Source organism: Coturnix japonica, chromosome 4 (genome assembly GCF_001577835.2).
Source record: "Coturnix japonica isolate 7356 chromosome 4, Coturnix japonica 2.1, whole genome shotgun sequence".
Lineage (NCBI taxonomy): Eukaryota > Metazoa > Chordata > Aves > Galliformes > Phasianidae > Coturnix > Coturnix japonica.
Window position 1 is genome coordinate 11,327,849 of NC_029519.1, and position 26,483 is coordinate 11,354,331.

The following is a 26,483-nucleotide window of genomic DNA, read 5'->3' on the forward strand; positions in this document are numbered from 1 at the left end:
AATGTAGCCATTTTAAAAATATTTGTTCCTCAACAGTTGCCTATGAATCAACATTTCTCATCCTTCCCCTTCCAGTAAGTGTCTGATCTAAGAACACGCTGCCCTTCCTGCTGGAAATCCTGCCGTGTCTTCAGAGACCTTGTCTTCTCCCTTCCTCTCTAAGGATCCACCAAGGGGAAAGAAAAAACTAGAATGATTTTGCAAGCTCTAGTGCTTCCCATATGCGGTACCATGGAGAAGACATCTTCTTCCTTCTTTCATAGTTGATAGGATAATTAAATCAGGCTTCATTCACGTAGGGGTTATACTTTAAAATGCAGCCATCAGCCTGGAGTTCCACCTGTTGGGGTTTTTATGCCATGCTTCAGAGCAAAGATTTGTGTTACTACACATATATTTGGTTAAAAAAACCCACCACAATAGCAGTATATTTACAGAGCACCAGGTGCACACAACCACCCAGCTGGAGTGCATTGCAATGCAATCAGAGCATGAGACATCCCCTTGCTGTAGGTCACCTCCAGGAACAAGATGTAGAAACTTTGGGTCCCCAGGACCAGCAATGCTTACCAAAACTGACTGCTTTTGTATGCCTCATTTCATAGAACCTGCTTGACAAGATCAAGTCAACACACTAGGTACTTTGGAAGTGTTTACTCCTGCATACAAGGAAGAAAACTTCAGGAACAGAAGCAGTCTATCTGGGGGGTAGTTTTGCTCATTCTAAGAGTGCTGTACCCATCAGAGGACTCTCCACAAAGGCCTATGTGGTACATTCCACACTGCACACAAACATATCTTCATGTTGATTACATTAGCACTGGGGTGGCCCCAGAGGGATCACCAGATTGAGGCCTTTTCCTTCATAACTTAAAACCTGCTTATTGAAAATGTATGAGATACAGACACAACTGGAAGTAAATACAGGCACATTTCAAGCTGAAGGTGAAGGTCTTTGGAGGAATGGTTGTGGAGTTGTTTTTAGCAGGCAGTTTTCCACTCAGGAAATCCTCAGGTACTCTAAGCAACTAAAAACAGGGAGTTATAAAGTGTAGCAGCATTATTGTGTGCATGGGACTGCATCAGCCTTGGACAGGAGGTGGGTAGAAGTGCTTATTATATTCTTAGTAATTCTGAGATGCTGTAGCATTTTCAGACTTCTCGAGACACTTTGTTAAGCCTTTATTGAAATGCTGTTCAGTTCCATTTGACCAGCTGTCACTGCTTTGTCACATGAATTGGGAATAAATTGGACATACTTAGAACGCTTCAGAGCAGCTTCTTTCTGAGCCTACAATTCCTCTGCAAGATGATAAAGCAACACATCTGAACTGAAGTCCATGATGATTTTCTTCAAAGGTGATTAGGTGTAGATGGCCAAGCACACAACATTTTGAGCTTGCATATTCTTTGAGCTTTTATTGGTGCTCTGCAGTTTCTGAGAAGCATGTGATTGCCAGATACCCTGACGTTTGCCTTCTTGCTCTAGTTCTGCCCCACATTTGCATGCTGTAGCTGAGCCACTGGCCTGTGAGACCCTCATGCTTTCTATGTTCACTTCACCCATCAGCTGAGCACACACAAGATCATGATGATAGCCCCATTCTATTCTGTGGGCTCCCTATAAATCAGCCTCTTGGTGTGAGGCAGAGACAGAATCCTCACATTTGGGCTGATAAACTTGTTAGGCTGTCTTTAATTATCAGTCTCTGGCTAGCAGCCTCACTGTCAGTGATCAAAGAGGAAGTAATTTTCACCGGAGGAGGAAATTCATTCCTGTGGTAAGTATAGAAGTAGCAGAGCCAAAAGTTTTAGGTACTCTTCCAGATTGCATTATATAGACTTTTTTTTTTTCCTTCTCTTTTTCTGCAGGGCAATTCATTTAACCTCTCTACCTGTTTGCCCTCATCTCAAAAATGAGGAAGGCAGAGCTGACCCAGTTCTTATTTCAGATGTCAAACAGCTTCCAAGCATTTTGATGTCATTAAATAAAAGGCATTACAAAAGGACAGTGACAGTGCGTTGTTCCTGCCACACTGCTATGTAACAAGCAACAAGAGGAAAAGCATGAAATCAAGGGGAAGCTTAAATCCCTCCTGAAGCTGATGAAGGTTAATGCTCTGCCCTCAGGTTCAGACTGTCTTGAACGTGCTACATGGATTTAGGATAAAGAAACAATAGAGCTGACAAAAAAGAAGTTGTCGACTTGAAGAAGTGTTAACAATCTGATAATAGCTTTCGCCTTAGTGAGAAACACCTGCACACACACTGGGACACTTGTAGGTTTGGTTCTCATTAGGTTGGGTGAGGATCTGTCTGTGATCCTGCTACTTGTTCTTTTTCCTCCTCCTGTTACAACTGAAACTATTTCACCTTATAGCTAGCAATACTTCCAGAGGGAAGGGTGGTGACAGGGCAGCAGTCCTAAGGAACAGAGGATGTAATTCAGATTTTGGACATCAGAGCAGAGCTCGTGCATTTCCTTTATGGGGCACCACTGCCATGCTGAGAAAAGGAGCACCTAAAGCTCTCCTGCAGGTTAAGCCACATCTGCATCCAGTTACATTTGAACAAGGCATTACTGATGCTGCTAGAAAATAAGTTAGGAATGTAAGTGCTAAGGTCACGTTGTTGATGTGACACCAGACCAGCATCCTGCGGGACGAACTGGGGTATTGCAAACTAGGGGCCCTGAGGTCAGAGGACGCATCTGAGGGTGGGTGGGGATGTGGTAGTGGGATGAGCCATTTCATGCTGCCTATAGACACATGTTTGAACCCAAACCTCTGCTCTCACATACCCAAAGATCACCTGGAACCTGAGCACAACTTCCACTTGGAAAGTGGCTTTCTGAAGTCTTCACTCTCTGATCTACGTGGAGCTGAACTGGCGCTTCTAGGTGCGCTTAGTTGAGTGAGACGTGCATTTTTAATGTGCTGTTCTCCTGCCAGAAACGGGATTTCTAGAAGGTAAAGTGCTCAGTTTTCAAGCTGCGCCAAGGGAGATTCAGGCTGCAAATTAGGAAATATTACTTCTTGGAAAGGGTAGTCAGGCACTGGAATGCACTGCCCAGGGAGGTGGTGGAGTCACCAACCATGGGAGTGTTCAAGAAACGTTTGGATGTTGTGTTGAGGGGTATGATTTAGCTGGGAAATATTGGTAATGGTTGGACTAGATGATCTTCTAGGTCTTTTCCAACCTTGGTAATTCTGTGATTCTGTCCCCACATAAACAACTGGCCAGAACATCAAAGAAACCTAAAATGCAGCACTGATGCCATTTATCTATATTTTTCCAGAAGAAATTGGGCCTGTTCATTATGGTACATATGAACATATGATGCATGCTTTGCATGAGTGTCCTCAAACACAGCCAAGGATATCATTCTTTCATAACATGCTCCCTCCTCTCCCACCTCCCCTCTCCCGTTCTCCTTTATCAGACAACGTCCTGAGCAGTAAAACATACTTGAATACATTCCTCTTTATCTCCAGGGGAAAGGAAGACAAGAGACTTATGTCTGTCTATCCAAGATGAAAAGCTTTTCCTGTGTACTCCTGTATTTATTTAGCTCACAGGAGGCTGCTTTGTTTATCTTCTGTTTTTTTTCCAGGATGTTCTGTCTGCCACCAGGGAATCTCAGAGACTGGATCACGCAGTGTGGGTGCTCTGAAAGTTGAACTGGAGACACTTGGTCCAAACCAGGGGAGTTGCTTTATCCGCTGCTGAAAGGATGTGGTATGTATTTATAACTGCTCAGTGCAACAGTGATCCCCACCCTGTTCCCATCAGTAAAGATGGAAAATGGAAGAAGTTTACTTAACAGGGCCTACCAAAAAATAACCACGGAGATAAATAACCTTCAAATATTCATTTCACGGGAATGCCACCAAGGTAAAGGACACAGCACTGGGGTTAGTAGGCCTGGTGTTAAATCTCCAAGGCTTCCCTGACCTATTTAGGGCAGAACAGGTTTATGTTTGGGGTGGAATGAAGAATAGTAAGGATGAGGGTATGTGCAAGCTGTGCAGCAAGCAACAAACCCTTTGTCAGGGCTACAGCTAATCAAAGGAGTTCCCTGAAACATTTTAGCTTATGCTCAGGATCATTTTCATGGACAACACTCCAGAGATTTTAAGCCCAAATGACTATTAAATTATTGAAACAAAGTGAGCCAAGAGTGTCAGATCACATTCCTGGGAGGTGGGCATCCTTTCAGCAGCTGGAAATTTGGCTTCTTCCAATTGGCATGTCAAAGCCTACTATTTATTTAAACTAGGCTTTATGGTGCTCTTTCTTGTATTTAAAATGTTTTCCTTCAGCCTCAGGGAAGCTGCCTACTCAGCCAAACATGGCTCCTGCAATCTAAAATTACTCCCTTGTCACATTTAGCCCATTTCTGGGGGACTGAATAAGGAACACATCAACTGATTTATGCATCTTGGAGATAGCCAGCTACCAGCCAAGGTTGATAAGCTGCTCCATCCCACAAGTGCTAAAAGAATCATCTATGCTGAAGCCAAAATTAGGACAGCACCATACCAAGGAAACAGAAATAGCTTCATTACACCAAGGGGAGCTGAAGCCTGAGGCTGGCTGAGACATACAGGATGCCCACCCACGGCATGAACTAGAGAGCTTGTCCCATTACCCTTATCCATGGGAAAATGGAAGGAGGCACGGTGAGAAGCACACATCCCATGGTGCTGCCAAGGAGCTGGGTTATTACTGCTCTGCTCACGCTGCCTGAACAGCTTTCTAATAGCTTAGCACATCTGAGTCACCATTAATTCCAGGAAGAGATCAACTCATCAGTAAGCAACAGCCAAGGAAAGAGATGGAGATCAGTTGTTTTTACTGGCTACTGGGAAAAAGAGCAGAAGACATCAGCTGAAAGGAGAATGCAGGAGGAGAATAGAAATCAGCTCTCAGTGTGTGGCTGAACAGCAGAGTGAGTTGGTGGGCAGGAAGTGAGTGACATTTAAGAACAGATCAGTCCTGACAGCTGTCAGTCAAACTTCAGGTCCTACCCTAGAACCAGCAATGAGCTTGATGATTACCTGTGTAACTGCTCTATCATCAGCATGGCATGTTTCTGTTTAAAGTGGAACATCACAAAGAAAACTATGGGTTGTGAAGGGAAGAGTGAAATAAATAAGTGAAAATGAATCCTACCTTTTTTTTTTACAAGCCTTGGAAGTCACATGTACAGAGAATCAGTATTATTCATTGCCTAATAAACCAGAAAAATGAAATACCATAGAAATATTACAAAAATATAGGGATGTAAAGAAATGCCAAACAGATACAGTGTGAGTGCATATTCTCAAGAAATGTGCCATAGCTTTGCAGGACCAATCCTATGGCTGATATAGCATCAAAAGGTCTTTCTTTCCACCCTTAGTAATAAAAACACCACAGAAAGGGCACAGTTTGAAGTACCTTTGAAGGAGACAGAGCATCATGTAGAACAGAGAGGCCAGTATCTCATTGTAAGGAAGGACAGAAAGTCTATGGCTGCTATGACAGCCTGAAAAATTAAACATCAATTCCACCTCCCTGTCTCACATCAGTGATGAATTTGTAGTTATATTTTTGGAGGAAAAAGAATCACGTTCCCCAAATCTCATTGCTTGCCTTCTAGTTTTGCACTCTGATGTTCCCCATATGCATGAGGACACACACACCTGCACACCAAAGCCAAAATTGACCTTGAAAGCAACAAAAGCCACCCACCTGGCACATCCACTTGGACCTCAGTGGAAACGCACTACACTCACCACAGTCAGCAGCCCCTGAACTTCAGCTCTCACACACCAGTGTGAGCTGCACAGAGAAATCCAGGGTACTGAGGTCTTGTAATTCAAATGCTTCCAGCCCTGTCCTTTCCCTCGTGCTGGTGTGGACTCATGGCAGCTTCTGCCAAGCAGTGCATTTTTTTCCAGTTCCTTCTAAAGCCGCAGGTAGCAAAGCCAATGTGAAAGGTCAAGCTGCAGCCACTTGCCATCACAGTGCCACAGAAAGAGACATCTTTATGCACAGCTCATCTGCAGAACTCATTACAACAAAATGTCACTGAAGTCAAGAGAGGAGCAGTGCCGCATGCACAAAGGGAGGACCTGTGGTTGCACAGAACTGTGTAACAACGTGTAGCAATAAGGAGACCTGCTGTAAGGTGTTCCTGATTAACATTTGTCTCAGGAAGCAAATTGGCTGAGAGCAAAGCCCGTTACAGGCAGATGGCTGCACAAATTTTACTTAATGGAGCTGTCCTTTTCCTCCAAGGTATTGCTACGAAACACCAGCAGAGGCAGAACACTGGATTTGCTATCGATTTCAACCACTACAGAAATTCCTTTGTTTCTGTGTCTCAACAAGAATGGCTGGATATGTCATTTGAAGAAGATCTTTATTTATTCCCCATCTCTTGGTCCCTGTTCTCTGTTTTTATAGATCTATTGGAGCAACAGTTGGATGCTTCAGCAAATGGGGTTAACCTCTGGCCATAAATTGCTGCTCCAACAGGAGGAAGTGGCAGTGAGAAAAGAAACTGCCACAACAGTGGAATACAGGAAAGGCAAACAGACTGAGGGCTGTACAAGTTACAGAACCACCAGGCACTGACAGCCAAACCAGAGCTACCCATGCAGATCATAAAGTGTGACATAAACACACACAAAAGGGAACTCGGATAGGCCAGAACAATCATTCATATTCCAACAAAAATAAGCAACTTTTCTATTTTCCCTGCAGTTTGCATATAACGGGTCTCAGGGCCTCCATCAGAGAGAACATGTGGCAACCACAGGCAGCTTTTGCCTGAAAGGAGAAAAGATCAGACCACCTGTAGCATTTCTTTTACCTGTCATAGCATTCAAGAATATAGGACAAGACAGCCCTGGCCAACAGTGGTCTGCCCAGGACAAATCAGAGTGATTGCAGAGTGTGCTGTGTAATGTCCAACATTATTTCCTTATCAAAATTGTGAGCTCATTCCAATCCACAGCTGGAGCTTTCCTGCGTGAGTCCACAAACCCATCTTGAGACTTTTTAAATGAATGAGAAAGAGAGAGAAAAAATTATGATTAATTCCCCTTTTAGGCAACTCATATTGCTCTTAGCATGGAGGAGCCCAAGATCAATGTCATACACAGGTCACTTTTAAGATGCGAAAGGGGAAGGAAAATGAAGTGTTGCAGGGCTGTGGCTAAAGGAGATGGTGTTTTATGGTCTTCATTTGGGGGTGCAAAGTGTATGTAGCTTCTTACAGCAATATGGCAAGAAGCCTACACAAAGTACAGATGGGGTGAAAATGAAGCACAGAAATAAACAGACATTTGGGGAACTTGTCTAAGAAAGACTCCCCACATTTCTCAAATAGTTTGAAGAAGATTGCTTTGCATCTTCTTTCTTAACAGATGGAACATTGCAGTTTTCCTGGAACATCTTAATGGGTTTATGGGGGCCAAAGGGAAAGCCAGCCACCAAAAGATACTAAGCAAAAAGACACTATTCTCTTAGTCAGTTGGAAGCTGGGAAGCTACTGCTGCAAAAGACTGTTTCCTTGCTGCCTTCTAAGAAGCTCCAATTTTAGCCACTGTCAGAGTACATGGTGGAGTATATGAATCTTTGATATGGCTCTGGGCAGCCTGGTCTAGTGGTTGGCAACCCTGCCCATGGCAGGGAGGTTGAAACTAGATGACCTTTGAGGTCCTTTTCAACCCAGGCCATTCTGTGATTCTATTTGCTATTGGTGGTCTTATATTCTGAAATGCCTTGTGCTAGATGGAGGACACTGAAAGAAGCTGCTTCCCTGCCATCTGTTCCTTTGCTGATTCCAACCAAGATTAACTTCTTATGAGTACCCTTAGGTAACTCTCTGCAAGTACCTGCAGGCAAGTATGCCACAAGTCCTAAACCTGCCCCTCTTCCTCTCCTGTGCAAAAGTAGAAGGAATCTGAGAAGCCAAAGAAAAGCTTTGCTGCCTTTCTGCTCAGACTAGAGCAGAAAAGACTGTACAGCTCCACGCTATGGCACTGAAGTTGTGTGTTGTATAATTGGAATAATACAAGTGTATGGTTGTAATTTTAGAGTAAATAGCCAGAGGATATCTAAGAAAAGACTCACCAGTGCTGAGGCCTTCAGTTGCAATGGATGCTCACCAATGTTGGAGCCTGCCACTAAAACTCAACAAAGGAACAATCTCCAAAAAGAGATACTACCTTATAGGTGGTCAGCCCTTAAAATGGGATCTGGGAGAGGTGGAATCAAGCACTACCCCTTCCAGGAGCACAGCAGAATTACCTTCACCTGTGCTCTCACAGCTGACTCATCACTTGCCTCAGATGGTTAATCAGAGGTTCAGGCTGTGATCAACAGTTTCCCTTACAGCTGTGTATGCAGGGACCTGGCTGCTCCCATGCTTGCTGGCTCTCCTCCTGATTTCCACCTGATAAACTGCATTAAAAGAAGCTGCAACTGTAACTAAATAACATGGGGAAGCTAATATATTTGTGAAAGGGAAAGTGGACATTCACCATTAAAATGTGATTCATGTTTTTTTCCTTTTTTAGGCTATTTTCCTTAACACGCTTTGTTTTGGTTTGTTTTGTTTTGTTTGGAGAGGCTGGAGGGCTGACAATGCTAGAAGACTGAAGCAGTAAATAATTCTTTATCGCCATAAGACTGCAAACTACTGCAAAATCTCTGTTGCTGTCCAGGCCACCGCTTGTAATAAGCTACTGCCAGAGAGGATGGCAAAAAGAACAAGTATTAGCAGCTGACCTTGGAACATTTTCCTTGTCATTCAGGGACACAGCTTTCTTGACTCAAGAAAAGGACAAAGAACAGTCAAATCACACAGAACTGAGCTAATATCAGAGCTCTATGAATGTCATGACATTACCTGTCAAAGGGACATCCAAACTTCAGCTTTGGTTTCTGGGGCTAGAAGGGATTTGAAAGCCACTATTGCTCACTCATCAAGCTGAATGTAGCACTATTTTGATGCTCGTGGGACTAAAAGAAAAAAATCTTCTAGAAGAATCTTTAACACAGGTTAACAATTTCAGTAAACAATTCTTGGCCATACTCCAACAGTTTATGCAGACAACTCACTTGTTATTCAATTATACAGCTCAGAAGGACAGCTGGTGTGTATCAGCATAGCTCTACTGATTTTGCCAATATATACTAACAGAAGACACAGCTTATATATTTTTAAACAATTTCTGTAAGTCAGCATTAGATTCCTACAGAACCTTGGTGGTTTCCTGCCTATTAAATTTTAATAGAGTGCATAAAATTGGCAGAAAATACTCTCTGAAATGCTCTTTGCTACATCTCTGGATCAGCTTCGCTTTGCCAGATTCTGATTCCTTTATGCATTTTAATTGTCCCTTTTCACTGAAGCAGTCAGGTTTTCTGAGACAACTGGAATGTAACAGTGACAAAATCCACTGAAACACAACAAATGAGTCAAAGTAGTTGGAAAACAGAAATATGGGCTGAATCTTATCCCCATATGTACCCCTTCATTCCACATCTCCTTGAAAAGTAGATACATTGCAATTTTCAAGTCCTGCACCTTGCTTCTTTCTGCATTATCATCACTACTCCATCAATGAAAATTGAGGTATTATTACAGACAAAAGAAATTTGTTCTGTCTAGTTTACCCCTGGGTCAACCCTGTTGCTCCCTGGAGTGAGGTGTTGCAGTAGAAGTCAAGCATGGAGTAATGCGATGGCTTGAGTTTGCTTCTGATGAGACCCAGGTATCACTCAAAAAGAGCTGGGAGAACATCGAGGGTTTCACCATGCAACAGCCAACGAAAGAAGGCAAGATGGTAAGTGTGAATGGGATTTGGAGGTGCTGAGGGGAAGATTTAAAAACACATGATGGGGCCATAGGGAACCTGGGGAGAAATAAAAGTTGAAAAGTATGTTTTTGCCTTTGGCTGATGTCAAAGCAGCAGTCAAAAGTTTCTAAAGAGGCTTAGCTGTCAGTGCTGGTGTCGATGCCCAATGGCTCCAGCATGCAGTATTTGGCAGGTGGAAATAGGCAGCTTGGTTGTGAATCCTGCAGGAAAAACTGAAAGAACAAATGTTGTCCTTAGTGCTCTGGGATAATGTAGGGAAGGAAGAGGCAGTTCTTGGCCTTGCAACACGCCCATCAACTCACAGTGCTGGAAGGACTCCTCACAAGCTGCCTCTTCCTTTAAAAGACGTCGCTTGTTAAGGTTGTCACCAGTAAAGTTCCCATTTCACCTGTGCAGCATCAGTTTAAGGACTGGGAATGAGTCAGTGAAGTTTGCTCCTTTAGAAGTCATTTATGATCCTGTAGGAATGTTATATGAGAATACAACGGCATGGAGTAAGGGTGACACACTGTGTGGACAAAGAGAAGTGCAATTCCTTCCCTCTTTTCCCAACTTTTTTTGAGTGATTTAATCCTTTTTCTGAAATATGAGTCTTGATTGAGACAGTCCCTGAGCAGTCGCAGTGAAGTTCTGCCGTGGTCCCTTCCCAGGGAACAGCCAAAGCCTCCCAGTTGGGCACCTCTGGGCTTCAGCAGCATGACCTGCCTTCACACCATATGCTCCCAACTTGGAGCAAGCCAGTAGCAAGGGGCAATAAATTTGAGGATATCCCTGGACTCTGGAGAAAACTTTGTGATCCACTAACTGTTGCCAAAAAGCTGTAAGTAACAAAGAGCTGCAGCTTCAGAGCAATTCTACAGTTAGCGGGAGATGGCAATTTTTCCAAACATCAATGTGGATTCTGTGCTGCATGAAGAAAAGGAGCAAATCCTAGTGGGTCCAACTTGGGGTGTTCTATGATTCCATGAAGTTTGCCTCAAGGAGATAAGAAACAAGAGAAGAAAGAGTGGTTGCACTTTTAAAACAGTCTGTGAGCTCAACCCTCATCTGAAGAAAGCACTACCTTAAACACAGCTAAAAGGGATGCTGTGATCATAGATCTCGACCCTAGTTGCCAAACATGCCAGCCAAGAGACTAAGACAAGCATTTGTACAGACATGATAAGAAGAGAGAAGATTAGAGATGAGAAACACATGAGTCAGTCATCAGAGCCTGCCCTGCTGATTTTCAAACCCTTGTTTTTCCTGTTGGAAATCCTTGCTATTCCTACCTTTGACTTTTAGCGTGTGAAATCTCTGCAGTGTTCTTCATTCTTCCTGATGTCTAGAAGACAAAGAGCCTATGTACAAAGGAGCCTTGTGGCACTGATAGGAATGGTAATGCTTTTAATCGTTCTTTAAATTCTAGCAAAGAGTTCATGAAAAAGCAGGTGCATGGCTGCTAGAAGACATAATCTAGGAGAAGCAGCATTTTCTTTCAAAGGTGGATGATTTTTGTATCATCTGCTAGAACATTATGCACAGACACAGGCAGAATTCCCCTGACATGGCAGACAAGCTTTACTGTAACATGGTTTCAATTCACTATCCTAGGACCTTAAGTCTTATTGCCCTACCATGGAACCACAGGAAGCTGTAATGAAAACCTCTTCCCATTTAACCCTTTAGCACACTGTCACCTTCCCAGTAAGTCTTGCCAGTTCTGCCAGGCTGAGACTCCCTGTTCACAATAACCATTGTATTTAACAGCCAGTGCTGGCACAGAGCCTGGAGCACAACTTTTGTGACACCCCTGTGTCTTCAGGACAGGTACTTAAACAAGTTTTTCAGGTGAGGAGGGGAAGGAAAGAGATCAAGTGACTTTTCCAGGAAGACACAGGTGGGCCTTGGCAGAGGAATAGCTTGAATCATGCTGTTTAACCAAAGACTTAATGCCTGGATGTCTGAATCATTCATCAAATGTTTGACATCCCACTGAGTTTAAGAGATTGCTGATGGAGAAACTTTGAGAATGAAGAGTAGCCAAAAGGGAGAGAAGACTTGACTTCATTTAAAGAGAAAATGCAGAATGCGGTTGCCAAGAATGGCACAGTCACAGGAAGCAGCATTGAAGAAATATGTATTTTATCTCTGGAACTCATGGCATGGTCTGTGCTGAGCCAATGGCCTGAGCACTTCTCCCTGTCTGGGGTGGCAATTCCCTGGAGACAAAGAAGAGCCTGTTGTCTCAGCTCTGCACAGCCGTGCTGATCCTGAGCTCTATTCCCAGCCTTATGCTGACTCACTCGCTGACCTTCCTGAGAAAGTCTGTCTGCTGCAAAAGCCATCGTCGTCTCCTAAGGTCAGGTTCTACTCAAACTGCAGATGATGAAAATTATGACATATTTCATCTGCTTTCCTTCAACAACCATCCTCTGTGACAAGCAGGAACTGTCCTACTGTCCTACTGTCTTCCTATGATCTCTCCATCTCCCCCTTCCTTACTTGGACAATTAACTATGGCAATGAGTCCTGTTTTCTGCACCAGATTCTTCTGCCGTAAGTACACACTGCAGCCTTGAGACAGGTGCTTACTTTCTTGAAGCACTTTCTGTTTTCAGCTGCTCGATGTTATACCCTGTCCTTTTCAGAGTGGCACCCTGTCCTTTCACACTGCAGTATGCTTGGCAAGAGGACACAAAGGCTGCTCTCATGCTGGCTGGTGGCAGGCAGGCTTTCTGCTAGAGGATCTAGGACAGCCTTAGTGTTCTGTTTTGAGATTGCAGGCTGGCTGCTGCTGCTGCTAACTTAATGCAAGGGCAACACATGATGCTTGGATTGCTTTATTCAAGGCCGGACACAGCCACCTTTTTTAAAAAAAACTGCATCATAAACAGATTTTCTTTGTTGTTTTTCTGAGTAACGCTGTGTTCTCTTAAAGGTGAAAGGATATTTAGAATCCTGTTTATCCATTGCTAGTTATGTTTCTCCATCTAGGGTGAGAGCCAAAACTCATTAAAGGCAGCAAGAATCTTCCCATTCACTTCTATTCACGTCCATTGGCTCTAGCTCAGGCTTTTATTCAGTGCCTCTCAGCTTGGACAATGAAGATCAGTGATGGCATTTTCACTATCAGTGTCTTTGTGCCACCATCTCTCATTTCTAAAACCTTCAGCACAATGTCCATTTGTCTTCAGCAACTGCTTCCTTTCAGATTTCAAAAATAAGTAAGTCTATGGAAGAAACATTTCTTTTGGCTCTGCATTGGTTGAAAGCTCATTTGCAGACGTATTAATTTTGGTAGACAGTGTCTCTTTGATTCTCTCCACCATCTCAGTATACCAGCCCGCTATTTTTGCCTCACAGGCTTGGCTGCACTGAGTCATGTAGTTCTGGTTTACATTGGAGTTAGTGTAACTAGCGATAATCTCAGCGCTTGTCCCACAGAGACAAGAAGCATTTGCTTGTGAAATCTAACAGGAAGATGGCAGCTCAATGAAAGAACTGCTGAGCACATTCTTTTAGCATATGCAGCAAGAAGAAAAAATTGTGTTATGATTAAGTGGCTCTCGCACCACTGTAAGCTTATCACATGCTCTACAGCTGGTGGCTGTCAGAACAGGACTGTGCAGCATCGCTGGATGGTCTGCCTGCTCAGGGGGACATTAGGGCTGTTCTGGCCTCTGCCCACTGGCTTTCAGGTCAGCAATGAAGGGAACACCACATGGCTCCAGATGCTGCTCTACAGTTAGTGCAGTCACTGACAGGTAATAAACAGGGGTGAGAAAACAGGCTGGGATGGGCTGATCACCAACTCTTCACTGCAGGGGAAGGCTCATAACACAGATTTTAGCAGTCTTCAGACTTAAGGACTGGTAAATGTTCGGTGATGAACTGGGGCACAGTGCCCCTCTGGTGCCAAGTTAAAAAGAAGACGCTTGCAGAATGGGATTCCAGCCTTGTGCTATGAGTTGAATTAACCCTAACACTTTCATGATGGATGTGTCTAGTGTCTTGATTAATGTGAGCACTCTGGAATTGCCAGTGTTTTTCTGTCTTGCCACTGCCAAGGCCTATCTGTGTTTTTCCTTCCTCTCAGGCTTTTCTCCCTCCACTCCAGTGATTTCAACCAGACAGTTCTAATTGCTGAGCATACTTTGGGGATGTGAGCAGAAATCTTTAGTTTTAAGGGAACGTCTGAAGAATACCTCAGATGTGAATCATGTTTCTCATTCTCAGCCTTACTGGTAAGAAAATCCGGCTTTATCCCCAAAGAGAGAGAAAGTGTAAGAGGGAATTAAAATCCAAAGAAAAATAAATAAAACAAGCATTCTTGGTCTCTCACTCTGAGGCCTATGGCTGGGTGAAACCCATCTTTCTCACACTTTGAAGTTCACATTCTGGCGAGGGGAAAACCTTTCACGTGAAATATGGGCTCCGAATGAGGAAGGTCACTGCAAGGAAAAATATGGATCAAGGTAACTCAGAGGGGTAAAATCTTTTTCTTGCCATAAATGCTACGTATGGATGAAGCCTGGCTCATTCATTTCTTCCTCATTAGGCGGGTAACTCTGACTTTCTGCCACAGAATTTAGCAGAACAAAATAGTGATCAAACCCAGCATCTGTCTGCTTTTGTTGATGGCTATTTATTTTCCTTAACGTTTCTCTTGTTTTGTACTCTTGGCTCAGAAGTCTGCCTTGTGCTCCAAACCAGTTAATTCTTCCTAAGAGCCGTGCGGGCCCGAGGCCTAGATTATATTTATAAGCTGTAAGCATCTCCCTGGGCAGCCTCGGTTACAAAGGATTTGAGTCAAACAGCTACAAGGAGATGCTCAAAAACAACCTCACAGAGGGAACACAAAGAGATGGAACATCACACATTTCCCCCATGTTAAAGTTTTACAAAGCAGACTGCAGTTCAAAGCGACAAATAATGGGAGGTGCGTAATCTTAATCCTTTAATCTCCCGTTTCCTACAGAAGGATGAGATGTTCTGCTCGCCTCTGTTAGCTGAACACATATGTTTGAGAGGTGTTTTCAGGCAGGTCCACACATTTCTCCATCACTGTAAGCACAGTAGGACTGCAGGAGAGCAGCTTGCAGGCTGTGACTGGGACAGGAGTAGCAGAAGATGCAGGCAGTGATCAACCTCAGTTGGACAGTCAGGAAGAGCCTGCCAGGATGCCACACAGGGATGGATAATGGGCCACACTGGAAACAGCAACAACAACAACAAACCCCTCATACTTGACAGTTTATAAACAAAAAAAAAAATATAGTTGCTTGCAGTATATTTATATTTTGTTTTGTTGTTGCTGCTGAGGACAGATCTCTTCCAGCTTTTGCATTTGGAATGATTCACTGAAGCTTTCTCTGGCTTGATTTCCCTTCACGTATAAAGGAGGAAAGTTAATACAGACTCTGTAACAAACAACTGCATGTGCTTCCTGCTCAGCCCCTCTGAAGCTGCCATCAAGTCATGAGAGACATGCCCGCGGCTCCGTGGCCCCACAACTCTTGCTGTTAGGTTTTACCTATGGTACTGCTGTGTATTTGAACAGAAGCTGAGCAGGAAATGTTTTTTCCCAGCTAGAGAAGCTGAATGGAGTTTTCGTGAAGCCTTTCCTCCTATATTTTTCAAAACAAAAGAATAAGTAAGCAAACGCCTGCAAGTAACTGAAAGCAGCAGCCGAAGGACAGTCAATGGATTTGATGAATAGAGGACTCCCACAGGACATGGGAAATCACAATCAAGTTTTCTAACCTAATTCAGGGTAGAATCTTAAAATCAGACCCTGCCCACACAGCATCATGAATTTGCAGGCAAGGCTGGGACAGTGCTTTCCCTCCCAGAAACTACGTCCCTAGCAGAAGTAACTCCAAGCTGAGTCTTCCCTCAGAAAGCTTTCTGTTTTGATAGCACGCCGTTTTCCAATGAAAAATATTTTCATCAAAAAGTTCCCCACCCTGTTTGCACACAGACTGCCAATGTTAACTTGTCTTTACATCACCAGGGGACTACAGGATGTGCGTGAATCAAAGACAGCCTGACCAGATTGTGGAGAGAGGCACACCCAGCGACGGTCCTGCAGCTCTCCTTGGGATTAAGGCAGCTACTGTTGGCAACGCTTCTTGTCTGTCTGAGGGACAAGGTGGGACTGGGGATGGGGTTGGGCTATGGACTCTGTTTACTAGCTGAAGGACCCATACATAGCCAGCTTCACGCCTATTCTGAAAGTCTGTGTATGCCTCCAAGGTACCTTATGTTCCTGTCAAATATGTAGCTGAACTTGTGCACTTTTTTCACCCCAGAACAATGCAGTAAAGTGCAAGGCCCTCCTGCAATGCCCTGCCTGTTTCCACCACCTCCTTAGGGTGCTTGGATTTACAGGTCATGGAAAGCTATCTACTCAAAAAGGGTTCTAGGTGCTCTTGGAAAAATGATATAGAACTGCTTCATATGGCACACTGAAATGAAAATCCCTGGCCCTGCCAACTCACAGTCCTTGTCACAACCTGACAAGAAAGGCTGTCTTATCACTAAAGAATCTCTATCGAAGACATAGGGCAGAACTAACCAGCTAAAATTTAGGTTTATGGGGTAAACTTGCCTCGATCCTACACTACACTATTCTTGAGGGCACCTGCCAAAGAAGGTCTGTAAAATAGATGCATCACATACATTGGATAAGCCATGCCTTTTAAGAGGCTCTTTGCAGTCACTAAAGCAGGCCAGCTCCGATAACCAGCCCACATGAGACAACGTTTGGATGGCTATGTGTAGTTCAGGTGGGTTTTACCTTTGGCTAAGGCTAAATACAGCACGCAGTCACAGATGCTGGCCAAATCCAAACCCTGCTCTGATCAGCAACCATCCCCTCTGCTGTGCTTCCTAGATATAAACCTACCTAGGATGGGCAAGATTAAGTGAAGAATTGCCCAGATCAGGTACCATCCTCTTCCAAGCTAACAAAAGGGATCACTGCATGTGGGCAAGTGAGCTGTACTACTACAAAGAGGTTCAAGTTGGGTTAGCAAATTGCTTTTTCCATCTGTACTAATGGAACACACTGTTATTTAGGGAAGTCTTCTGTGCTTTGGGAAAGCTCTAACTTGTTGCTATAGGCACGTAAGGATGCTGAGGAACAAAACATGACATTCTTACAACCTTTTTGGCTTGGCATGTTTTGAAGGAGAAAATAAAGAATTCAAAAATAGTTCCCAGAATACATTTGGCCAGGTTCTCACACTGGATTCCTTGTGAAACTGCACACAATGGGCATTTGGTCTCAATTAAATGATCAATTCAGTTTATCAACAAATAAAAGATTTTTTGGAGCATGACATAAACACAACACGATTTGCTAGCAGCTGTTCTGCAACTTCCAATGAATTCCTGAACACTTCCCTGCAAGCCAAAAATACCATTCAGTTCCATAATTGAGCTAGAATTTTCATTCTCCAGTTAAGCTCAGTGTACAATTTGTCTCTACTATTATCCATATCTATTTAAAAGTCCATTCCTGTAACACAGATACGGGGAAAGTTTTATGTCCTAAAAATCAACTGTAGGCATAGAAAATGCACTTAGTCACGTTAAGAATGATCTGAGCATGGATAGGAAGATTAGCATTAACTGTGACATTATGTGGTATTGAGAATAGCATTCCCAAAGTAATATTGTAAATAAGAAATGATGCTTCCAGTTCACAGAACTAGAATTATTTGGGGCTACTCTGCATTCAATTTATTGTTTGAATTTGGAACATTTCTACACCAGGAATCAGTTCTGATCCTCTGATGCACCCATTTCCCTTGCAGCATAAGTAATGAATCTGTAAGTCACAGGACCGTACCTATGTCTCACTTTGCTCCAATGTATTTTGATGTAGCATATAAACCAGTACATGCATTAAGAATTAAGAAGCATAATAAAAAGAGGCATTGGAAACTTCCTAACATCCTGATCACTGTTCAGTTTCATTAAAACCCTCAATGCACATTCAGCATAAGGTCCTAATGCACCTGCTATTCATCTCTTCTCTTTGGATGAGCTGCACTAGAGTAACAAAAAATCCAAACAAACCCTGCCATTCGGACACGGGGATTGACAGTGCTTCACTGTAATCAGTCATTGAACCCCGGTGTCTCATTTGTGGCATTACGAGGACTGACAGCCTGTGAGTCTTCCACCACACTCTCATTATCAGTAGAGTGCAGTGGTTTGCGCATTTAAAGAGCCATGTGAGTGGTATGTGCACTGCCAGGACAGCACAGAGGAGCTCCTTCCTGTCACCCAAATGCTGGCTGCATTTCCACCAGTGTCCCTTGGCTGCACAGGGACTCCCCCAGGGCACCTAAGCACAGATTCTGAGCCTGGCAGCAGGTGCCTGTGGCTAAAGCGACAGTGCTGAACCAGGTAAAGGCTGAGCTGTCCTGAGGCTGAGGTGAAAGGGGGAGCAGCTGCGTGTCCTCCGCCAAAACCTCAGGGCAGTAGGCCTCGATGGTGCGTGGATCTGTCTACACCTAAACACCTGCAGATAACGCTTGGATGACACAGAAGCAGCTGTTACAAGAAATCCATGAGAGAGTATGGAATCAACCGAGTAAATGTAAATGATGACATTAGGGCTGCCCAGAATAATTCAAACAATAAACTTTCGCTGTGTCCCAAGAAGAAGGGCTGAGCGGCAGTGGCAGCAGAACAGGAGGACAGGGCGCGGACCTGCTGATGAGCCAGGGGCAGCGGGGTGCTACGGCAGCATCGCTCCGTGCTCTCCACCCCGTGCCCTGGCGCACGGAACCCCGAGGCCGGAGCTTCCATCGCGGGCACTCGGAGCCGTCGGAGGAGAGCGGCAGGATGGCGGAATGCGAGGCTCTGCCACCTGATGCTCGCGCAGCTCCGGCCGTGCGGGGACGGGCGATGCCGGGAGGCAGCGGGAATAGCTCCGCTCGCTTCTTTACCCCTTCTCAAGCAGCAGCAGCAACAACAGGAAATCCAGGAGTTCTGTGAAATGACAGGGAGAGGGAGAGAGAGAGTGGAGTCCCTTGGCTTGGGCTGGTGACGTCTCTCCTTCCTCCTTTTTTTTTTTTTTTTCCTGTCCCTATAAAGAATCCCGGGCTCGCATCAAAGTTCCCAGCAAAGCCACCCGGACCCGGAGGGTGGGGTAGCGCCAAGCACGGGGCGGCACCCGGCCATGCCCCCCTGCCGCCGGCCACCCCCCGGCAGGTAGCGGCGCTGCCCAGGCGCACCTGCACCGCTGCGCTGCCTTTTACACGGCCCGACAAAGTTCTCCCCGAGTTATAACCGCCGGCGAGGAGGAAGCACGGGGGAGAGAGAGGGATAAAGTTGCTCTGACAAGGGAATAGGCGGAACACCTCGAGAAGAAAGGACGGGCGGCGAGGACGGAGCGGTGAATGGCCAGAACGGTTTAACCGGAGCCAACAAGTGGGAGCGGTGCGCGCATCCCGCTCCTCCCGTCCAGCCGCCCGCTCTGAAAGACCGAAGGAAACTTCGCCCCGCGCCGACCCAGCCATGCTCGGCGGGCCGAGCGCCGCTCTGGCCGCCTGTGCCCTGCAGGCGCTGCTGCTGACGCTCGGTAAGAGCCGCTCGGTTCGGAGGGACGAGGCGGCCGCTGGGGGGCGCGAGGGGCGGCGGTCGGGGGCTCCGCGGGGGCGCGCAGGGGAGGTGCGTGGGTTGCGGGACGGGTGGGTCCGCCGTAGGGATGCAGCGCCCTGCGTTCGTGCCGTGAGTTTCAGGAGCTCCTGCCGGCAGCACAAGGCGTCTCACAGCACAAGGGCTCCTTCTCCAGCACGTTGCCATCTGTCTGTCGTTGGCTTTCAATAGGATAAATTCTGGACGTACTGCAGCGGCAGTGTCCTTGGTTTCTTTGCATCCATTTAGAGATGGGATGTGTGTATCCCAGCCGGCACAGCGCATCTCTCAGCTCCGTGCGCACGAAGAGATGAGCACCCGCGGGCCTTGTCTGGCTTGGGGGCTGCAGGCTGGAAGGGCTGCCTGCAGAGGGCATGTCTACAGAGATCCAGCCTGCGTGCCACTACATTGTAAGTCACCACCGACCACAGAGAGCGAGCAGCAAGCATTTGGTGCAAGGGAGAAAGTGTGTCCTGCCACAGGTGTTCTGAGTACCAGGGACAAAGTGGAGTGCTGCAGACGTCACTGGGGTGGCTGGCTGAAAGGCCTGCTGCCTGCACTTCAGTGTTGCCTTGGCTCCTCACCAGTGTTACTTTCCTGATAATTCTGGGGCTAATAGCATTGGAACTTGGTCCGGGCTCACTGTATCATCGGTGCCAGGCACAGAGAAGGCAGAGAGAAGGCAATTCTTGCATCCTGTGATGAGGAAAGGAAGACAGGCGCATTGCTAGCTGTCCCTGTAGGCAAAGGCTGATGATGGATTTGGAAGCAACATTATTGCTGTCAGACCTTTGTCCATCATTAGGAAAAGATGATCTGTTAGCACAGTGTCTGTGTGCCCTAATTAGGCTGGAAGCCAAACTGAATCAGGGCCAGGAAGTGGGAAGGTTCTGGATAGCACTGATATTAGTGAGGTGTTAACTCCTCAGTCACCTTTCCCTCAAAGTTCATCTGCAAGGGGTTTAATCATTGTTTGACCTCCAAGGCCCAAGAGGCACAGATCTGTCCTGCAGGCTGTAGGTTAAACCTTCTTTGGGATCTTCGTGAAAATTAGGCAGAGTTATGCTGGAGAAGTTGAATCTGACTCAAATCCAAACAGTTTTATCTGCAATGCAGATAGAAGACTTTGCAACTGCAAAAGACATTCACCCGAGGTGCTGAGTGAGAGCAGTGAAGCTGCCCAGCCCGAGGGCTGCCTGCCTGGTCAGGACTTCCAGGCACCCAAGAGAAAGGAAGCTCTTGTGGCTCTTACAAACCTTAGCAAAGGAGTTGGGGTGTCCTCTGCTTCTGTACCTGTGCCTGACAGCAGCTGCTGTGTCATTATCCCCTGCCTGGATTCTCAACAGATATCTGAGGTGTGTGCCGTGGCTGCCAGAGCACAGAAGTTGCCTAGAATCATAGAATCAACAAGATTGGAAAAGACCTAAAAGATCATCCAGTCCAACCGTTCAGCCATAAGGTGCATCCAAATCAGTGGATGGTCTCCTTCTGATAAATCCAATTTGGTTCATTCAGTCCTCGTCAGTGTTTAGCACAGGGAGAGACCATGCAAACTTCATCCCAACAGTGTCCAGCCTCATTTATAAAACACACCTTCAAAATATTGTATGCATCTCTGCATTCCTTAAGACAATTCTGCAGATATCATGAAATATCCATTTGCTTTTTGTTCATCACATAGTTTCTTCTGAACTCCTCATTGTACCACTTAGGGTCATTCTGCCAGATACTTTTTACACAGTAATAGCACTGCCTGGAGTTAGCTTACTAGTAGATACGTTTCAAATATGCCACTTATCAGTAGGTAAATCAAAAGCTTTGGGAGCTCAGAATCCTCCCAAGTTTTCCAGCTAGGATGTTCCCCATATAAATTACTGCAGGATTTACTGCAGGGTGCAACACTGCAAAGACAGAGGCATTAAGGCTGTGTGCTTGCCTTTCTTTGAGGCAGTCAGTTCTGAGAAGCTGAGGACTGGAGAGCCCACACTATGGGCTGCTGATCGGTCCCAGTAAACTGAAAATATGTCTCTTAATTGGTGTTGTTCCTAAATATTTGCTTTACTGTGGGAAAATGTTATAAAAAGCAGGGGAGACTTTGTTTAAGATTGTGATATATGAGCAGCTCTGCCCGAAGCTGCCACTCTCAAAACCGACTGGAAATCTCTTTACACTAATTCATCTATTTAAGGAAGGAAAGAAATGCAAAGTATTTCTCAGTACTCCCCGAGCTTCTAAAAACGAGCATCATACCCAAAAGAATACCAGGAATACAAACCAGACTGTTTGCTGAAGGTTTTTGTTACAAGAACTTATTTTCTTTTAAAGTTTCAAAAATGTTTATCTGCACACACGTCCCCTTTGGTCTGCCAATACGTATGAATCTAAATAAGAGCAGCAGGGTACGTCTTCCTTTCATATGTTCTCCAAATTGCTGGTGGTAAGATGACCTGTTTGCACCATCTACTTCAGTCTGAAGTAAGGTATCGAGTCTGGCACTGGATACAATCCTTGTGTTGCTATTAGGCTGATGCACAAGGGCAAAAGGTTTCCAGCAAGCACAGGGAGTTTATTAGGTTCAGTCAGTGGCAGGTGAGCTGCCATTTTTGTAAGCTTATCTTCCAAATTGCCAGTGCAGTTTGAAGGAAGGTGAAAGTCTGACGTACGCCGTGTTCACTCCGAGATGAAATTCAACACATCTTTTGCTTCCAAAGACTTTTGCAAATATATGCAGCAAGGGTCACTTGGGCAGAAAAGGACAGAATGAACAAGGAGCTGCTTCAGCTTATATTGCAAAGCAGTTTTGGGGGCAGCAGCAGCAATCTGCATTTCTTAAAGCTGCACAGGAAATTTCCAGGAGGCAGCATTTGACTTTCACAGCGACTGTGAGAAGGACGCTGAAGTAAACCCTACTGAAGCTCACCATCACTTTGAGGTTACCTCTTATCTCTTGTGCTCCACCTTTCCTTTTTTTCTCTAGACCAACCTGAATTCACTAGAATGGGAATTACAAGTGCAGGTAATTAAAAGATGTCCAGGATATCTAAACAAGAGCTAGGAGCAAAACAGATCTGTCCTGAGTGTTTTGCTTTAGAAAGCAGCTGAGATGACTGACAGGACATGAAGGCTTTTGTGTGCCCATCTAGTTCTCACCTTTGGACAGACCATACCACTGTACTCAGCCACGCAAGCAAAAACAAGTGGACTACATAAACAAGTGTGCATTAAGTGTGTGTAATAAAGAACTGATCTCCTAAGTTTGGCACTTCTTTAGTCTTTCTTTTTAAGGCCACAGAGAAAATAAAAGAACCTGCCAAAATCAGCCAGCCAAGCTTATTATCTGGAAATGGCATTTAATATAAGCACATGCTTGAAGCTTGCCCCAGGGAGCAGAACTTTAAGCAGCAGAGAGTTTGCAATCACCAGGAGCGAGGCAAGATTAGAACAAATAATGTGAAGGAAAGCTTTCTATCTAAGATTTGTGATCTTAGAGACCTGCCTGTGAGCCATTCATTTCAAGTGGGGAAGGAGGAAGGTTCAGAGAAGGCAGAGAGGCTGATCTCATGAGACTGTGATGCACAAAGTGACTGCTGCCCATGTCGTACACATTCCACACTGGTGGGCTGCTGAACACACTTGTGTGGGGAGCCCCAGCTCACCTGAATCCAGGTATTAACATAAATGCAGAACTGAATGAGGTAAATCTTGTGGCTGCTTTTATGGTCTGATCATATCTTCTGCATTTGCCAATAATGGAATTACAAAACCAGAAAGAATCCCAAGTTCAACGCCCAACGGAGCTGAAGCTTTGGGTAATGGTGCTTTTCTTTGCTGAAGCTGAGGCAGGGAGGGCTGCAGCACACAGGGTCAGCACTGGCTTTGCATTGCATGTGTCAAAGGGATGGATCTCAGCTCTGTACTTTCAAAGGCTGTGGAAATGTGAGCAATGAATTCACACACTGAGGGCAGCTGAGCTACTGCGCGGTGCAGATGTTAACTCTGTACTGAGTTGTTGTTAACAGTTTAATACAGTTATGCACTCTGATGGACAGTGAATCTGTGAACTGTTTTATAAGGTAGCCCAATAGTCCCATTTCCAAGTCACTGGATTAGTCTGTCTTTACAGCACACTTTTTGTCCTCTTTACATCCTATCCTTCTTCTCTCACCCCTCTTTCCTGGATGTCTCCTTAACTCCCCTCAGGGCTCAGAATTCCTTGAATTTTTACATTAGAAAAAAAAAACAAAAGGAATTTCTCAGCCCTTCCATGTTGGAGTCTGCACAATTTCTCTTCCCTGTGCCAAAATGATTTTTGCCTCTTAAATTGTGTGTCTGGTGCAGATATGGCAAGACAGGGTCTGAGATCTGCAGCTGAGTGCCTCATTTTCTGCAAGCAGACAAATTAAGTCTTCATGCTGTATAGACCTTTACAAGAGCAGTTTTTGCAGGCTTTCCCCCAGTATCAAGAAGTGCAAAAGGAGTCACAGCTCGTTTCTGGTGTGTGTAACCAGTGTTCAGGGTTTTCGTTGCTGCTCTAAGCTGCAAAGCTTTTAGCACTGTAGAGTCCTTGAGCAAGTCTAACCCTTAAAACACATGAGTACAAACAAGCCAGTTTTCCTTTGTGCCCTGCAGAGAATGGCAAAAGCATATGGTCCCCGAGATTTCAGAATTCAGCCAAAAACTAGAATCACGCCTTGAATGTAAAGGAAATATATGGACCAGCCTTCTATTTTCAGACCACTTGCCTTTGTCTTTTGCATTTCCACATAGGTTTCCTTAGATCTTCCTGTGTTTTTCTGAACTGTGGGAACATGATTGCCAAGGAAGTATTGTGAGGAGTTTTCAGCCCTGCTAGGATTGTTCTTGATTTGAGGGTCAAGGAAACCTGACCCAGTCATTACCTGTTCCAGTTTTATTTCATCTTTTTTTTTTTTTTAAATCCCCATGAATTTAAAACACTTCAGCCAAAATGTTTGCTTCCTTAGAGCCCGCAGCTCAGAAATCGCACACCTTCAGTTCTTCCTTATAGATATGCTGAGGTCAATTTGCAGGAAAAACACCAACCTCCTTGGGGGTACTTTGCATGTTCCTCTATAGCTATGAGTAAAATGGGATGACCCATATCGCTCACAGGGATATGCCCCACAAATACACACACAAAAGAGGCCTATTCTTTAAGGGATTCATCCTGTTTGGCATTAACTCATATCTCATTAACAGAAATTAGCGCTGAATACAATAATTTGGGAATTAAAGCAATTTCCTCCTTGTCTCCAGAAGCCTGCAGCTGGTGATGTGAGTGTGAAGCCTCCCAGTACCCCACTCCTGATAACAGATTCCCTCACAGATACTGAGAAAGGCTCAGTTTGCATCCACAGGGATCATTCGTGGAAGCTGATGTTGAGCCTGGACTTCCCTCGATTTTGGGTTTGGTTGCACAGGGGTTGCTGTTCCAGACCTTTAAGGTGCAGATGTGTGTGTCCTTCAGGAGTTATAAGAACTATTTTTCCCCTCTGCTTCTTCACTTGTTCTTCCAGCTGCCTGAAGGCGCTTCCCCAGGGGGCCATAATTCATGCCCACACAGTAGCACAGCAGCACCTTCTTGTGGGCAATCCTAATTACAATGCTCCTTCATACAGGAAATGGCTGTTGGAAGAGATTGCCCAGAACACTTAACAGGAAGATGTATGGGGCTGTGTTTGAAAGGAGGGAAGCAACACACTGAGGATTACCAGTTGCAAGCCCCAAGGTCCGTGTCTCTTGCAGAAAACAAAAATCCCACAGGTGCAGCTCTGAGTGGCTCTGGGTCACCAGGTACATCCTGCCTCTCCGCATAGGGAAGGGTGCACTGCCACATCTCTCCTGAGTTAATGCTGTTGGTGCTCATTTGCAAAGATAATGGAAAGGACTTTGTGAACAGCCACTGCTTAAAGCCCACCGCTGCTTTTCTCCTTAACCTGCATGGAATAGCAGAAGAACTAATAATGCAGCGCCCAGATGTGGGGAGAAATGCTTTTCACAGATCTCTCTGTAGATGTGTACGTTATATCAGCTCTTGCTGCATGACACAGCAGGAGGGAGCTAAACAGCAAGTTTGGCTACTTAAAAGGGTTTTGTACTATTACAATTAAAGGGTGATTCAAATACATGCAAACAATGACATCACCCCGAGAACCTTTTAAGCACAATTTAATCTACGACATGGTGTAAAACAGAGAGGATCGCTAACCTTTTGGCTAGCCACATTTCTTTTTTTCTGCAAATGGACAGTGTCTGGTTTATTTTCATTTCACGTTCATGCACTTGGGACCATCTTTGCTCTCAGTTACACAGGGTTAAAGCTGTAGCTTAGCTTCAGACAGTAGCCTGTCTTTGAATTTGCCTTTGTGTGACTAGACCTTAATTTTATTGTGGTTGCTTATACTTCTTTTTAGCAGAATCTGAGTGGGAAAAGAACACACTGAAAGCTGCTGTTTTACTGCAAGGTTTTGTTTTTTCCAAGGTAGAGATTTTACTGATCTTGTTGGAAAATCCTAATTTGTTCTGGAAATGAAAATTCACTATGAGAAAGCTCAGAACCCTGCTTACTCTCAGATGATGAAGGAAGGCTGGTGTGTGGCCCCTGCTGCTGTTCATGGAGCAGTGCACTTTACATTTATTTTGGCCCTGAAGATCTGGTCCTTCTAGACCTCCTGGACGTTCTTAGGCTTTAAACAACTTTTCTTCGACCTTGGCAGTTTTTGTTCAGTAAGGATGGAGCAATAGATAAAGCAAGAGATGAGGGGCTGGCCCAATAGGAATTACCAGAGAGAGTAATTAATCTGCAAAATCCTATGTCAGCATGAACCAAGCACGGCATGCAATGGGGAGGGATTGCCTGGGGCAGAACCTCCTTTGGCCGTGATCTCAGTGCAGTTGGCCCATCTCACTTAGAAAGAGGGACTATGTTTCTCACAGCTCATAATCCCACCC

The 26,483-nt window shown here is 45.0% G+C and overlaps 1 protein-coding gene and 1 long non-coding RNA gene across 6 annotated transcripts in view; one reads left to right on the forward strand and one right to left on the reverse strand.

Moving 5' to 3' along the window:
- The window catches only part of LOC107312793, a 220,231-nt gene that overhangs the window by 26,664 nt on the left and 167,084 nt on the right, over positions 1 to 26,483 (reverse strand). The gene's annotated exons all lie outside the window — the stretch shown is intronic.
- LOC107312792 (vascular endothelial growth factor receptor kdr-like) overlaps positions 18,987 to 26,483 on the forward strand; it is a 114,469-nt gene continuing 106,972 nt past the window's right edge. For all 3 annotated transcript variants that reach the window (XM_015860500.2, XM_032444344.1, XM_032444343.1), the window contains exon 1: positions 18,987 to 19,458. In XM_015860500.2, the coding sequence (XP_015715986.1) occupies positions 19,395 to 19,458 (64 nt within the window). In that variant the 5' untranslated portion in view covers positions 18,987 to 19,394. The remainder of the gene's footprint in view (positions 19,459 to 26,483) is intronic.